A 14,446-nucleotide genomic window follows, 5' to 3' on the forward strand; every position below is an offset into this window, starting at 1 on the left:
TATAAACATCGGGGTGCACGTACCCCTTCGGATCCCTACTTTTGTATCTTTGGGGTAAATACCCAGTAGTGCAATTGCTGGATCATATGGTAGCTCTATTTTCAACTTTTTGAGGAACCTCCATACTGTTTTCCAGAGTGAAGGCCTTGCTTTCAACAGGTGTGAGTATGAGGGAGCCCTTGTTGGTGTCTGAAGTCTTGCCACAAAGCCAGAGCTTGCACGCAGCCCGGGGCCCTGGGGGCACCAAAAGGCAGCCAGGGCAGAAAGTAGGCAGCAGAAATGACAGAAATAGAGCCCATTCAGCCCCTTCTCTCTTACTCCTTTTAAAAAGCTGAATTATAATTTGCACACCGTAAAATTCACCCTTTAAAGTGTGTAATTCAGTGCTGTTTAGTATATTTACACAGTTGTGCCTCCATCACCTATGTAGTTCCAGAACGTTTTTGTCCCCTCAGGAAGAAACCCCGAACCCATTAACAGTCACTCCCTGCTCCTCCCCACTCCCCACCAGGCCCTGGCAACCACTGATCTACTTTCTGTCTCTGGATTTGCCTGTTCTGGACCTTTCCTGTAAATAAAATCACACCGTATGTGGCCTTTTGTGTCTGGCTTATTTCCTGTAGCATAATGTTTTCGAGGTTCATCCACACTGTAGCCTGAATCAGTACTTTGTTCCTTTTTATGGCCGAATACTATTCCATCCTGCGGCTAGGCCACATTCTGTTTTTCTGTTCATCGCTTGATGGACACTTGGTTATTTCCGCCTTCAGTTGCTGTGAATGGTATGTCTCGTTCCTTTTGGTTCAGTTTTCCTGGGAAGCTCTTTACAGTGGCCAGCTGTCTGCATTCTTCTAGCTTGGCTCTTTGGAAAGCAGGAGAAAGCAGAGCTAGATATGGCTGGGTGGCTGGGGCCCCAGTGGAGTGAGAGATGCACAGGGAGTTTGTAGGTTTGGGAGAACTCTCTGGCAGAAGGAGGGCTTAAACCTGGCCCCAGAGCCGTCTGCTGGTAGGTGGGTATTTTTCCTGTTGTTGATTATTAACCGATCATTATGATCCTGAAAGTGGATCCCTGGGGCTAGAATTGGTGTTTTTTTGAAATGCCAGAAATGTTTTCAAAGACATTAAACAGTCCTGGACCCTTCCTTGCTTCTCTCTCTCCACTTGGAGATCAGATCACCGTTTTAGGAGTTATAGTAACAATAAAGATGATAATAATAATAATGGTCTATATTTGTTTTTGTTTTTTTTTAAATTTTATTTATTTATTTGACAGAGAGAGACACAGCGAGAGAGGGAACACAAGCAGGGGGAGTGGGAGAGGGAGAAGCAGGCTTCCCGCGGAGCAGGGAGCCCGATGCGGGGCTCGATCCCAGGACCCTGGGATCATGACCTGAGCCGAAGGCAGACGCTTAACGACTGAGCCACCCAGGTGCCCCTAATGGTCTATATTTGTATAGGACTTTATGTTTTATTTCATAGCGATGACATTTAATTCCTCAGAACATCATCGCCCCATCTTTGCAGATGAAGGAAGTGGGACCCAGAGAGGGGAGGTGACTTACCCGAGGGCACACAGTGGGGTAGCAGGTAGATCCAGACTGGAACCTGGGAGTCTCTTGATCCCTAGCGTAGGGCACTTTCATAGAAGTGGGGAGGAGATGACCTCAGATGGTCTAGGGCAGGGAAATCTGAGGCTGGACAGAAGGAGCTAGAAGGCCTGGGTGCTGTAAGTAGGGCCCTCGCCTGGCGGGGGGGCGGTGAATAGTTCCATCTGGGTGAACCATCCCCTGGCTTTCTCACCTTCCTCCACAGGCTCCTTGATCATTTCCTCTCGAGATCTGCATTTGGCTAAAGCCAGCTAGACCCTCTCCCAGCTGCCCCAGGTTTGCCCATGTTTCCTGGGAAGGAATCCCAGAGCAGAGAACCTCAGTGTTAGGTGGTTCCGGGACAGAGGGATGCTGAGTAGGTAGCACCCCCACGACCCCCAGAGGCTGGAGGAGGCCGCTGACCTGCCCATTTGTGTCCACGCTTATCACCTTTCTCTTTGAGCAGAGTGTATGCTCTTCCTCCTCCCTCTTCTGCCTTCTCTCCATTCCCATTTTTCCCTCATCCTGTGGGTCCCTGTGTGGGTCTGGGACCCCACGTCGTTGGAGCTGTGTGTGAGCATTTGGCTGGCCTGGTTGGAGAGGCAGTTTCAGACTCTGTGCCGTGACAATGTCAAGATCACTGTGGGTCACAAGAAAGTTGTTACAAATAATAGTAAGGATACCACCTCTGCTAATAATTTACCTTTCGCTTATAATAAATGAGAGCAGATTCAAGGTTACTTCTTGGTATAATCATGTCACTTTCACCTACTCGTGTGTGATTTGTTTGCTTGAGAAAGGGCTGGAAGGGCACTGAGCACCCAAGTTCTTACTCTGTCTTCGCACCAGCTGGTGGCCGGGCTGGGCCTGGCTGTCCCCGGGAAGGTGGCTCCCGCACACGAAGGTTGTGAGGGCGGGGGCAGGACGAGGTTGAGCCCCGCTGACCATGGCAGGGGTGGTGAGGCGCAAGCGGGGGATTCCGTTGTCTTTGTTTTTGGTCCTCCGATGACAAAGACACCAGTCAAATTGAATTAAGGGGCCACCTTAATGACCTCTTAACTTGATTACATTTCCTAATAAGGACATATTCATGGGTACTGGAGGTTAGGACTTCAACTATCTTTTTTTGGGGACACGATTCATAATAGGCAGTTGGTGCTTCATTAAGTACCTTTGGCTTCTAGGAGTTGAGAATGGGGATGGAGCAGTGTGTCCTGTCCCCTCCCACAGGTGCCCTTCAAAGCCATCGGTGTACCAAGGCGGGGTAGGTCTGTGACCAAGGGCCTGTGTGTACTCTGAGTCCTGCTCTTTTTGAGGGCAGCAGTCTTGCTTTCTGTCCACCCTGGCACCCCATCCGGAGTCTTGGACAGAGCCCTAGAACAAGCACGAAGCCGCTAGCCACTGGTGCTCATTCCTGCTCCAGCACCTTCCAGGCTCCAGACACCATTCCGGAAAGCCTTCTGACTGGAAGACACCTTGTGCCCCCACTGAATTGTCCTCACCACTCCCTGGTGACTGGTCCCAGGAGCTTATGCCGGCATCCAGGGAAAACAGGCTGGTGCAGGGAAGCGGGGCTCAGCCTAGGAGGGGTTGGGTGCGGGGGCCCTTTGCCTGAGACTCAGGGGCCTTGGGTAGTAGTCGCATCTGCTGTGGTCCCATGGGCGTGGACGTCTTGCACCTTATGGCGAGAAGCAGACCGCGTGACTCTGTGTATGAGCGTCCCTACACCAGTGATAGTAAAAATCTGCCAACATTGCCCTCCTCTAGGATTCGTGTGCCTACAAATTGGGACTGCGGTCAGGCAAGTGTGCCACAGCCTCATCCTGTAGACTTTGGGCAAGGGACTTACCTCCTGTCCTTTGCCTGCATGCTTCTTTCTCCTTGGCTCCCGGCCTCCGAGGGGAGCTGTCCTTGTCCATCCTCACCTCAGGGGACCTGAAGGTGGTGCCCCCATCCCTGCTCATCCTTCCGCCCCTCCCTTTCCCTTATCATGGCTCTCAGGGACTAGCCCGTTGACGGGGAGCAATAGCTGCTTGGGAGAGGGCCGAGTGGCTGGAGGGGGCGAGCCTGTGCCGGGATCCAGCTCCGTGGGGTCCACAGGCAGGAGAGGGCCAGAACCTGGGCTGGACCCCACACTGGCCCAAGGCCATCAGTGGAAGGGGAGGTGGTGGCTCTTGACTGAGAGGTAGAAGGAGCCTCATTCATTCCTTTGCACGTGAGTGTGTGCACATCTGCACGATTCGTGGCCCTGCTGGTTCTTGTGCCAGTTATAGTCTGGACCCGGAGGGGGGCACCCCCCTCTTCCCCACCCTGAATGAGAGCTAGGTTCAGGAGGACATGAAGAAAAAGACAGATGGAGGATCAGAAAGGGGGATTGGCAGGTTGAGGTTAATGGGGGTCATATGGATCCTCTTCGAAGCCAGATGTTCACGCAGCCTCCTTACCTGGTTGCCTAGAGGACAATGAGGCATGGCCCATGGCAGGGGTAGGCAGGGGTCATGCCAGGGTACACAGGGCCCCACAGCACCTGGTCTGATTTCTTTCAGGTTGGGCTGCCCTGTGGGCTAAGGGGAGCCAGGCTGGGGTGGTGTCTGGCTCTCAGGGCAAAAGGGCTTCTTGTGGAAAGGCAGAGGGCGAGGCTCTGTAGGGAGCGTGGGCTTCTCTCATGAAGGAGGTCTGGGGTTGGGGTTGTCCTCCCTCTTGGCAAGATGTGGGCTAGAAAGTACAGAAGCATTCTCTTGAGGTGGCAGTGGGGGTCCTTTGGACATTGAAATAGGACCCAGGTGTCAGACTGACTCGGCTGCTTCAGGGTGGGGCTTTGGAGAAGGAAGCAGTTGCAAAGTTGGGAGCCTTGGCGGCTCAGCCAGGTCTTGGGCTCTTGATACCGTTACCCTCGCCGCTCCACGCTGTCTCAGGAGACAGCCAGGGCACGTCCAGGACACCAGAGGCCCTTGTCTGGGGCTCCCCCAAGTTCTGCCCAGCTGGCCCTGTTGCGTAACCATTGCTCCAAAGGCTTATCTCACTGCCAGCATCCTGCCCGGGGATCGGACTGCAAGCTAGCACCGCCTGGTCACCAGCGAGGGCCAGATGGAAAGTGGGGAGAATGTGAGAGCAGTGAACTTGTTGCTGTCGTGTTGTCATGGTGACACAACTCTGTTGAGCTGCTTCTCCATGGTCCTAGCCCACATGGACTAAAATAAGTTCTACCTGCAGCTTACACAGCAGGCAGCCCCATCCTCCCAGGGTCAGCTCTCTGGCCGCGGGAGGGTTGGGGGGGTGGGGTGTGTGTGTGTGTGTGTGTTCGTGTTCACAGGGGCAAAGGGGACCCAGGAAGGATGACTCACAAATGTTTATATTCTTCTTCTGTCTCTCTTTTTTTTGGTCCTGAATTCAACTATATTTAGAAATACATCTACTGAATGTATAGCTGTATTTTAGTAACCTCTATAATTTTGACAAATGAAAATGCTTGAAGATGAATGGTAACTGCTACAGTTTCAGGGCCTAATTATTTTCCACTGTGTCACTGCGGTAAAACGGTACGCTTATTTTGATGCCTTTCAACATTTGTCCGTGCCTCTGAGGCCTGTGGGTGTTGTGGGTCCTCTGTCTTCAGAGCGCGGTTCTCAGACTGCACTGTGCATCAGAACCAGCTGGAGGGATTGTAAACCCAGATTCCTAGGCCCCACGGCTGAGACTCTGGTGTGCACCTGAGCATTTGCATTTCTCACGAGTTCCCAGGTGATGCTGATATGGCTGGTACAGGAACCGTATGTGGAATAGCCCCAGGGGGCTCAGTCGGTTAAGTGTCCGACTCTTGATTTTGGCTCAGGTCATGATCTCAGGGTTGTGAGATCGAGCCCCAGGTCTGGCTCTGCGCTCAGCGGGGAGTCTGCTTGAGATTCTCTCTCTCCCTCTCCCTCTGCCCCTGCCTCTGCTTGCGCACACTCTCTCTCTCTCTCAAATAAATAAACAAAAAATGAAACAGGGGTGCCTGGGTGGCTCAGTCAGTTAAGCGTTTGTCTTTGGCTCAGGTCACAATCCTGGGGTCCTGGGATCGAGGTCCACATCGGGCTCCCTGCTCAGTGGGGAGCCTGCTTCTGCCTCTGCCCCCCTCACCGTGCTTGTGTTCTCTCTCTCTCTCATTCACTCTCTGTCTCTCTCTCAAATGAATAAATAAAATCTTAAAAAAAAATAAAAGGTATTTTCTAACTACACTGGACTGTGCTAGGTTTTTTTTTTTTTTTTTTTAAAGATTTTATTTATTTATTTGACAGAGAGAGACAGCGAGAGAGGGAACACAAGCAGGGGGAGTGGGAGAGGGAGAAGCAGGCTTCCCACCGAGCAGGGAGCCTGATGCGGGGCTCGATCCCAGGACCCTGAGATCATGACCTGAGCCAAAGGCAGATGCTTAACAACTGAGCCCCCCAGGTGCCCCTGGACTGTGCTAGGTTTTTTTTTTTTTTTTTTTGCTCTTAAATATTTATTTATTTATTCATCTATTTATTCTTATGTTAATCACCATACATTACATCATTAGTTCTAGATGAAGTGTTCCATGATTCATTGTTTGTGCATAACACCCAGTGCTCCATGCAGAACGTGCCCTCCTCAATACCCACCACCAGGCTAACTGTGCTAGGTTTTAAAACGAAACAAAACAAAGTTTAGAACACCCCAGCAGAGAGTGCGGTGCAGCCTGGTCTCGCGCGGTGTGTGTTAGAGCAGGTCCCCGTGCCCACTCCTGTAGGCGGGGAGAGGCGACGGCTCGGCAGGCTCTCACTGACCTCTGACCTCTCCCGTATTCTGTGGCCTCTTCACAGGAAGCAGGAGCTGGCCAACAGCCCGGACGTGACCTTCCCAGACCGGCCGCTGTCCCCCCCTCTCACCGCACCTCCCACTATGAAGGTAAGAGGCCTAGAGTTGGGCAGTGACTGTCCTTTTGGCCCAGTGGGTGCCACAGAGCACCCCGACACCCCAGGAGGCAGTGTCTACCTGAGCTCACCGGTGCAGGAGGACAGTGTGACTGAGACTTGGGGGTGTCAGAGGCTGAATGAGGCCTTGGGGGGCTGTGGGGTCGAGCACAAGGGGCCCAGGCAGGAGGGAGTGAGGACACTCAAGAGTGTAGCCTGCTGTCTTCACTTGGTCTTAGCCAAAAGGCGGAGAAGGGATTGCGGCCTGGTGTCTTTTGTTTTTTTTTTGGTTTTTTGTTTTTAAGGGGCTACTTCCCAGGAGGGCTGCCTGGTGCCGGGGCTGGGGAAGGCGGGTCCTGTGGGCGGCACCCTCCTGGGACTTGGGTGGCACTTGCATGCTGCTCTACCTGCCTCTGGCCCCCCTGGGCTGGCCCTGTCACCCCAATCCCTGTGGGAGACTTGCTCTGGAGCTTCTGGGGTCAGTAAATCTTTCCTATTAGCACTTCATTCACAAGTGTCCTTCCTGGGAGACCACCTCCCAGAACCCTGGGCCCAGCCTGCTCATTCCTGGAAAGGAGCTGAGGCAACTGCACCCTCCCCGCACCATGCCCGGCTCCCTTCAGATATCAGTGCCCCCTGACAGGATGGTCACAGGCCCGAGCTGGCTCTCAGGGAGGACTTTGGCTCAGCCAGTATTCCTGCCTAGGCAGCAATGCATGATGCTCCTTCCCTCCCTCCCTCCCTCTCACAGTGTGCCAGGTGAGGACTAGCTTCCTGAGTCATCTGAGGGGACATCTAGGCCACCCTCCATCTCTGTCCTGGGGCTTTGCTAGGTGATGACTCACAGGGAAATAATTACACACCTCTCTCCTCTTGCTCTCTGTTGTACCCCCACTCCCCTCATCTGATCTGTTGGAAAATGATCCCCCTCAAAGGAAGTAGGTAAAAGCCACCTTTCCGTTATCATCCCATATTGAATGCCCACCATGCAGAGAGCTGTGTGGTGGCATCAAGGGGGAATATCATAGAATGACAGCCAGAGCCTGAGGAGTTCAGGAGTTGGTGGGGCACAGGGCTGACTGTGGACAGCCCTGCTTTCCTCCTAATGGGGTATCCAGGGGCATTGAAAGGCAGAGCACCTCCATCAGCCTAATCCCAGTGCAGGCACCTGAGCCAGGTGCTGGGTGGTTTGTTTGCAGAGGGTAATGCTGAGAAGCATGTTACCATTCTGCGTTTCAGCCCCTTGGTCTGCAAAATTGGATGTGGGATCCTTGTCACTGTGCTCATGGGTGGTGGGAGTTTGCAGGGAGAACCCTGGAAGTCTCCTAGGAGGAGTCACTGAGTTCTCTTGGCAGGCTTCCCTTACCCACATGCTCAGTTATTTCATTCAACACCCAGTACTTGCTTGAATGTTGTATTCGTCAGGACTCTTGGTTACAAGTGACGGAAACATAACTCACTTTGGCTGAAGCATAGAACAGAATTTATTGCTTTGTAATGGCAAGTGTAGACTCTAGGCATGGCTACATCTATGAGATCTGTCTCTTCCCATCTCTCTTCTGTGTTGGTTTCATTCTTTGTCAAGCTCTGTCTCTGTGGTGCCAAGATGGTGACAGTAGCTCCTACCTGCTAAGTAACTTCAGTGGAAAGAAGAGTATCTTTCCCCCAGTACTTCTAACGAAAGTCCCAGGGAGGAAGCTTGAGGGCCTGGCTTAGGTCACCTGCCTAGTTCTGAAACAATCATTGTGGCCAGAGAGGTGGGGGCTCTGATTGGCCAGACCTGGTCTCAGGCCCGCTTATCTAAGCCCAAAGAACCGAGAGTGGGAGAGGGGTGGTTCCTCAAAGGAACATTGAGGTGTCATTAGGAGAAGAAGATGGGGAGATGGATGCAGGGCAGGCACAAACAGCTTTCTACCACAAGTGCTGGCCCTGTGCCAGGCCCGGTGCTGAGTGAACACGGAGTCACGGTCCCCGCCGTCCTGGAGCTTGTCATCTAGCTGGGGGGGCGGGGGTGAAAGTTGAAAAACTAACTTGAAGGTGAAGGATGGACAGTTGGGTGTGATGAACGTTCCAAAGGAGAATCACAGCATAGCTCAGGGACAATATAAAGGGGTGTGTGCGGGAATCGAACCTAACCTTGGAGAGCATCAGGCAGGACTTCTTAGGAAATGATGTGGAAGCTGAGCCCTGGCAGTTGAGTAGGACCTTGTTGGCAAAGGTGCAGTCAGGGTGGAGGAGAGTGTTCTAGATGCTTGCTACTCAAAGGGAGGCTGAGGGACCAGCAGGGCCTGCATCATTCGGGAGCTCCTTAGGAGGGCGGAATCTCGGGATGGGTACGCAGACATAGTGCTGCAGGCTCCGTGAGCCCCTGGAGCAGGAGAGAGGAGGCAGACGCTTAACGACTGAGCCACCCAGGCGCCCCTTATTCTTTACTTTTTAAAAAATTTAATCTGAGAACATTTTTTAACGTGGAAGTATAGTTGGCACAATGTTGCATTAGTTTCCGGTGTACAACATAGTGATTGGACGAGGACAACGTCTGTACGTTCTGCTGTGCTCACCCCGAGTATAGCTGCCATCTGTCACAGTACACCTATTACAGTATCACCGACTCTATTCCCTGTGCTGTGCCTCTTACCCCGTGCCTTAGTCATTCCAGAACCAGAAGCCCCTGCCTCCCGGTCCCCTGCACCCACTCTGCCCATCCCTTCCACCTACACCCTCAGAAGTTTTGTTAAAGATTTTGGGCTTTATCCTACCTAAGGGCATTGTTGTCTTTGAAGATTTTAGTCAGAGCAGTAGCCAAATGATGGGACTTTTGGAAAAACTCACCCTGGCTCTTGGGTGGAGAGTTTGTGGGAGGCGCAGAGTGGAAAAGTGGGGGAAGGGTTGGGAGGTCACCGAGGGAGTCCGGTGCAGGGGTGGGGAGGGGATGATGGTGACCCGACTCTGAGGGGTCTGTGGGCTTGTTTGGAAGTGGTCAGAGCTCTGATTTCCTAGGAGGTAGACTGATGAGATAGGAGGATTTGGGGAGAGGTAGGAGGCAAGAGTGGCCCTGGGTTTGGAACCACTGGTAAATGGTACAGCTGTTCTCTGAGACGGGGGACCCCAAGGGAGGATGAGGGCTGAAGTTCTAAGTTCTGTGTTGCACGTGCTTGAGACACAAATGGGGGTGTCAGTGAGCTGCTGAGTATTTGGGGGCCAGACTCAGAAGAGGGTACGCACTGGAGGTAGTAATGGAGCCATTCTTCTAGAGGTGGGCATTAAAGCTTGGGGTGGAGGGCTGGGCCAGGGGCAGTGAGTGCTCCAGGAGAGGGTGGAGTGAGAAGAGGAGAGATTCCTGGGGTGGCGCCCTGAGGGGCTCCCTGGGGGGCAGAGGCTGATGTGGGGGAGGCTGGAGACTGGGTAGGAGGAGCGTTTCTCGAAGGGAGACCGGGCAGCCGTGTCAGCTGCGGGAGAGGGGCCAAGTATGGTGGGGAGTGCACCGCGGCCTGGTAACCGTTCTGGGGAGGAAGGAGGGGGCAGCAGATGGGGGTGGGCTGAGGAGTGAGTGGAAATGTTGAAAGGAGGGAGCCAGGACGGTACATGGACGCAGGAGGGAGGGGTGCTGGTCAGGAATCTGCAGCATAAGTAAGAGATTGTTAGTTAACACAGGGATTCTTTCAAACCATTATTTATGACCGTCAACTGGGTACCGGAGTCTACTCTGTTCTCGCCGGCACAGGGCCCAGCGGGCTGTCGGGGGTAAGGCTGGCCTGACTGGAACTCTGGGCAGGTTCAGAGTAGAGCAGCAACCTATTGGGTGGCTTTCCTGTCCAAAGCCCCAAGGCCAAGGTCAGAGCTGAGGACTCAGAGGAAGATATGAGGGGTCACCCTGAAGGCTCACACTGGGATTGGGACCCTTCTGTGGCCGGTGTTGGGGGTCAGTGTGTATGTGTGGGTGTACCTGGACTTAGGGGTCTCTTTATGACTGTTGTTTGGGCTTATTCGGTGGCAAAGACTTAGCCGTGGCTGTGGTTAGGAGGCTGTCTGTGGCTAGCATATTTTTTGTCCTTTGGCAAAGCAAACCGACTCATATGGTTAAAACCACAATCCTCCTGCCAGCCTGCTCATCACAGAGGGAGCATCCCTTTTCTGACTGCATTTACCAGGTCCTGTTGCCGGTCACCTCTCACTGCCCAGCACCGAGCTCCTTGTGGGCAGTGACTCTCCTAGTCTGTGGCTTGGGTGGGTCCTGGTGGATGTTTATGGTGTGTGGACTGTCTGGGACATGCAGGTCGGAGAAGCCTGTGCTTGATCTTCTACTTCTCTGGTTTTGCTTGCATCCCATGTCCTGGCAGACCCTCTATCTCCAGCTAATACTTTTCTAAAGCCCCTAGCCATGTATTCTTTAAGATTCGGACGGAAACTCCCTCTTTCCCCATCAGTCGTAGGTGGGGTCTCTACCTGCGTGGACCTGGGCTCCCACTCGTGATGTCGGGCTCCAGGGTGGGATCAGGCCTCTGCTTTGCTGATCTCTCGAGCTCCCCAGGTTATTATTGCACAGTGATGTCTGAGATATCCAGGGTGAAAGCTGGCCTCTCTCCAGGGTCTCTGGCTTTGTGGTTCTGCAGCACTGTCCCCTCCCTACCCCCAGCATCTGGGCAGTGGGGGCAGGACTCACCTGGTTCCCTCCGCAGTGCAGGCTTGGGGCAGGGCTCGCAGGCCTCCACCTTGGGTGGATTGGCTTGGGAGTCACAGAATGTCAGGGAAGGATGATTAATTTCTTTTATAGATAAATTGGATGGGAAATTGGACTCACCTAAGATCCTCCTGAAGATAGTGGTGTTCCCCCTATGGTCAGTATAGTAAGTTCAGTTCTCACACCCAGCCAGTTTTGGTAAAGGGCTCCTCTCATCCCATTCCCTCACAGCCAGGACAGCCCCTCTTCTGGTTGCTTCTCCCGCCAAGAAGGGACTGCTGGAGCAGAGGGAGCCTGCAGCCCCCCAAGAACCTCCTCAACCCAGGCTCCTGCCCCCCACTGAGCACCTGAGGCAACTGGTCTTTGCTTCCCCTCCCCCGCCCCTTTGCTGTTTGTGTTGTTCAGGGGAAATTTTTTTTTTTTTCCCTAACATGAAACTGAGAAAAAGCAACCAAAGAGATGCTAAGCAGATGGGCTGAATGAGAGCCCAGTTCCAGCCAGAACTCACACTGTGGATGATGCAGGGTGGGCTGGGAGAGGGGTTTGGGGCTGTCTCCCTGGGAATGCTGTGGATTGTTTCCAGGTCCACATTTTTTATGATCTGGTTTTCATGCCCAGATGGATCAATAGGGCATTTAGAGAGGGCCGACTGTGTGTGCCCAGCATTGCGCTGGGCTCTGTGGGGTCAAACCGAGGCCACAGTCCTCACCCCTTAAAAAGAGCCTGCTGTCTACAGGGGGCCTTAACTGAGCAGAAGAAACCATATGGCTCAGCATGTGACGAGCTCAAATGTGTCATGTGGGCTTTTCAGTGGAGTGAGGATGACTTCTTGGGGAGGCGGTGTGGGGCGGGCAGAAGGGCCCTGATGGCAAGCACGGGGGTGGGCTAACCCCCTGGGAATGACCTGAGACAACCACCTTTCTGGGCCTTGTGAAGTGAAGGGGTTGGGGTTGACCCTCCTGATTCTCTGCCAGCTCACAGTGAGTGTGCAGGGCATTTCGTTGAAGGTGACAATGCTTGGGCTTGTTCTGATCTTGACCTGAACTGTCATATTCGTCTCTGGATCCCCACCAGGCCTGAGGTGGTCTGGTCAGCTGGGAGGCGACCCTTGCTCAGTCTACTCCATCCCCTTTTGTGCGAGTCTGAGGGCAGCTCCGCTCAGACCTTCTCCATCCCCCTTTGTGTGAGTCTGAGGGCAGTCCCTCTCAGATCTCTTTTCCAGGAGAAGGTAATGGGGGCCTGGGGTTCCCGCTGTGGGGATGGGCAGGAAGTCTTGTTCCTACATTGTTCCTTTGGTACTCAGCTCTCCATGACTCACTGATGCCCTCCAAACCCTCAGGGGTAGGTCAGGCAGGTGTATAAATCTCCAGATGCTAGGGAAGAAAATGGAGTCTGAGGAGCTTGTCCTCTGCACCCTCTTCATTCCCTTTGGGCCGAGCTGTGCAGGTGTCCTCCTCCCACCCCCCAGGCTTACCAGTTGCCCATCTGAGGAGCTTGTCCTCTGCACCCTCTTCATTCCCTTTGGGCCGAGCTGTGCAGGTGTCCTCCTCCCACCCCCCAGGCTCACCAGTTGCCCATCAGCCTCTATCCCCCTAGGGAGGGGCTGGACTTTCCTTTCCAGCTTAAAGCTCAGCCTCAGGCCTGATGCCAGCTCTCTGGTTTGTTCCTGGTTCCAGCCTCCTCTCTTCTGTCCGTGCTGGGAAGGGAGGCTGCCCCCTTCTGTCAGGGTTGAGTAGAGGGTGTGTTGGCCTCTCTGAAATCTACCCATTCTGTTTGGACAAGGTGAGAAGGTATTTGTGAGAAGGATGTTGGGGACCTTCTTGGGGCAGGAAGGGCTCAAGGACATAGCAGGACGGTTTAGTTTCCCTCTCTTCAAGAAAGCCCTGGAGAGCGACATGAGAGTCAGGACAAATATTTGTTCCCTCATTACCACCACCGCACAGGTTCTCTTGGTGACACTGGGCCCTGGGAGAGTCGTCCGTGCTCTTCACGCAGACCCCTGTTTATGTCACCCGTCCAGATGTCGTCCCCTCGGCAGCTACCTCCCAGGAGCTCCAGGACAGGGCAGACATGAGGGACGGCTTGCCTGGATCTGGATCTGTGGGGGTGCACCTGGGAGGCTTTAAGAACATGGCCATATCTACATGTGCACCCCCTGCCTGAAGCTGCCCCTCGTGTGTGCATATCTGCACATGTGTGTGTCTTCCCTGATTTTGTTCATGCTTTCAGGCCAACTAGCTTACACTTCTTGCAAATCACCTCAGATATAACTGCTTTTCAGAAAAGTTAGTTACATTCAAATGCATAAATCTTTTTTTTTTTTTTTTAAAGATTTTATTTATTTATTTGACAGAGAGAGACACAGCGAGAGAGGAAACACAAGCAGGGAGAGTGGGAGAGGGAGAAGCAGGCCTCCTGCCGAGCAGGAAGCCCGATGTGGGACTCGATCCCAGGACCCTGGGATCATGACCTGAGCCGAAGGCAGACGCTTAACGACTGAGCTACCCAGGCGCCCCAAATGCATAAATCTTAACTGTACACTTTCATGAATGGATACATTCCTGCGACCCTACTCTGATTCAGGTGTAGGACATTTCTGTCTCCCCAGAATGTTTCATGTGTCCTTTTCTAGTCAACTTCCCCCACCCCCACTGCCCCCTGCCACAGAAGCTGCTAGTGCTCTGATTTTTTTTTTCCACTCTTAATTTGTTTTGCCTGTTTTGGAATTTAATTTGAAAGGAATCATGTAGTACGTACTCCTTCGTGTCCAGCTCGGCATAACGTCTGTGGGACTTGCCCATGCTGCTGAGTGGGTTAGTAGTGTGTTCCTTTCCATTGCCGTTGTGCGAATGCACCACAATTCGTTCATTCCCCTGTCGAGGGACATTTGGGTTATTTCCAGTTTGGCTGTGACGACTAGCCAGATGCTGTGAACAATCCGATTTGTTTTGTGTCATTGTTTTTGTCTTTTTGGAGATGTGTTTTTATTTCTCTGAGGTAAATACCTAGAGTGAATTTCTGGGTCAACGGGTAGGTGAATTTTAACTTCATAGGGAACTGCCGATCGCCACATGGCTGTACCATTTCCCTGGCTGCTGGCAACGTTGGGAGAAGGGTGACGGCTCCACAAGCTTGCCCTTGTCAGTCTGTGTCGATTTAGCCTCTTGAGTGGGCCTGTAGGGGCATTTCCTGGTGGTTTTAATTGGCATTTTTCTGATGACTAATGATGTTGAACAGTTTTTCACATGCTTGTTGACCATTTTATA

At 52.9% G+C, this 14,446-nt stretch overlaps 1 protein-coding gene across 5 annotated transcripts in view; it reads left to right on the forward strand.

Annotated features, from left to right (window-relative positions):
* The window catches only part of RAP1GAP2 (RAP1 GTPase activating protein 2), a 172,485-nt gene that overhangs the window by 100,682 nt on the left and 57,357 nt on the right, over positions 1 to 14,446 (forward strand). For 4 of the 5 annotated variants that reach the window (XM_081805540.1, XM_081805542.1, XM_081805539.1 and 1 more), the window contains one exon: positions 6,410 to 6,494. In XM_081805540.1, coding sequence (XP_081661666.1) covers positions 6,410 to 6,494 — 85 coding nt within the window. Of the gene's footprint in view, positions 1 to 6,409; positions 6,495 to 14,446 lie in introns of those variants that run through there. The other variant, XM_081805544.1, reaches the window with a different exon arrangement.

This window comes from Leptonychotes weddellii, chromosome 15, assembly GCF_054177405.1.
Source record: "Leptonychotes weddellii isolate Sample4059 chromosome 15, ASM5417740v2, whole genome shotgun sequence".
In the NCBI taxonomy this organism is placed as follows: domain Eukaryota; kingdom Metazoa; phylum Chordata; class Mammalia; order Carnivora; family Phocidae; genus Leptonychotes; species Leptonychotes weddellii.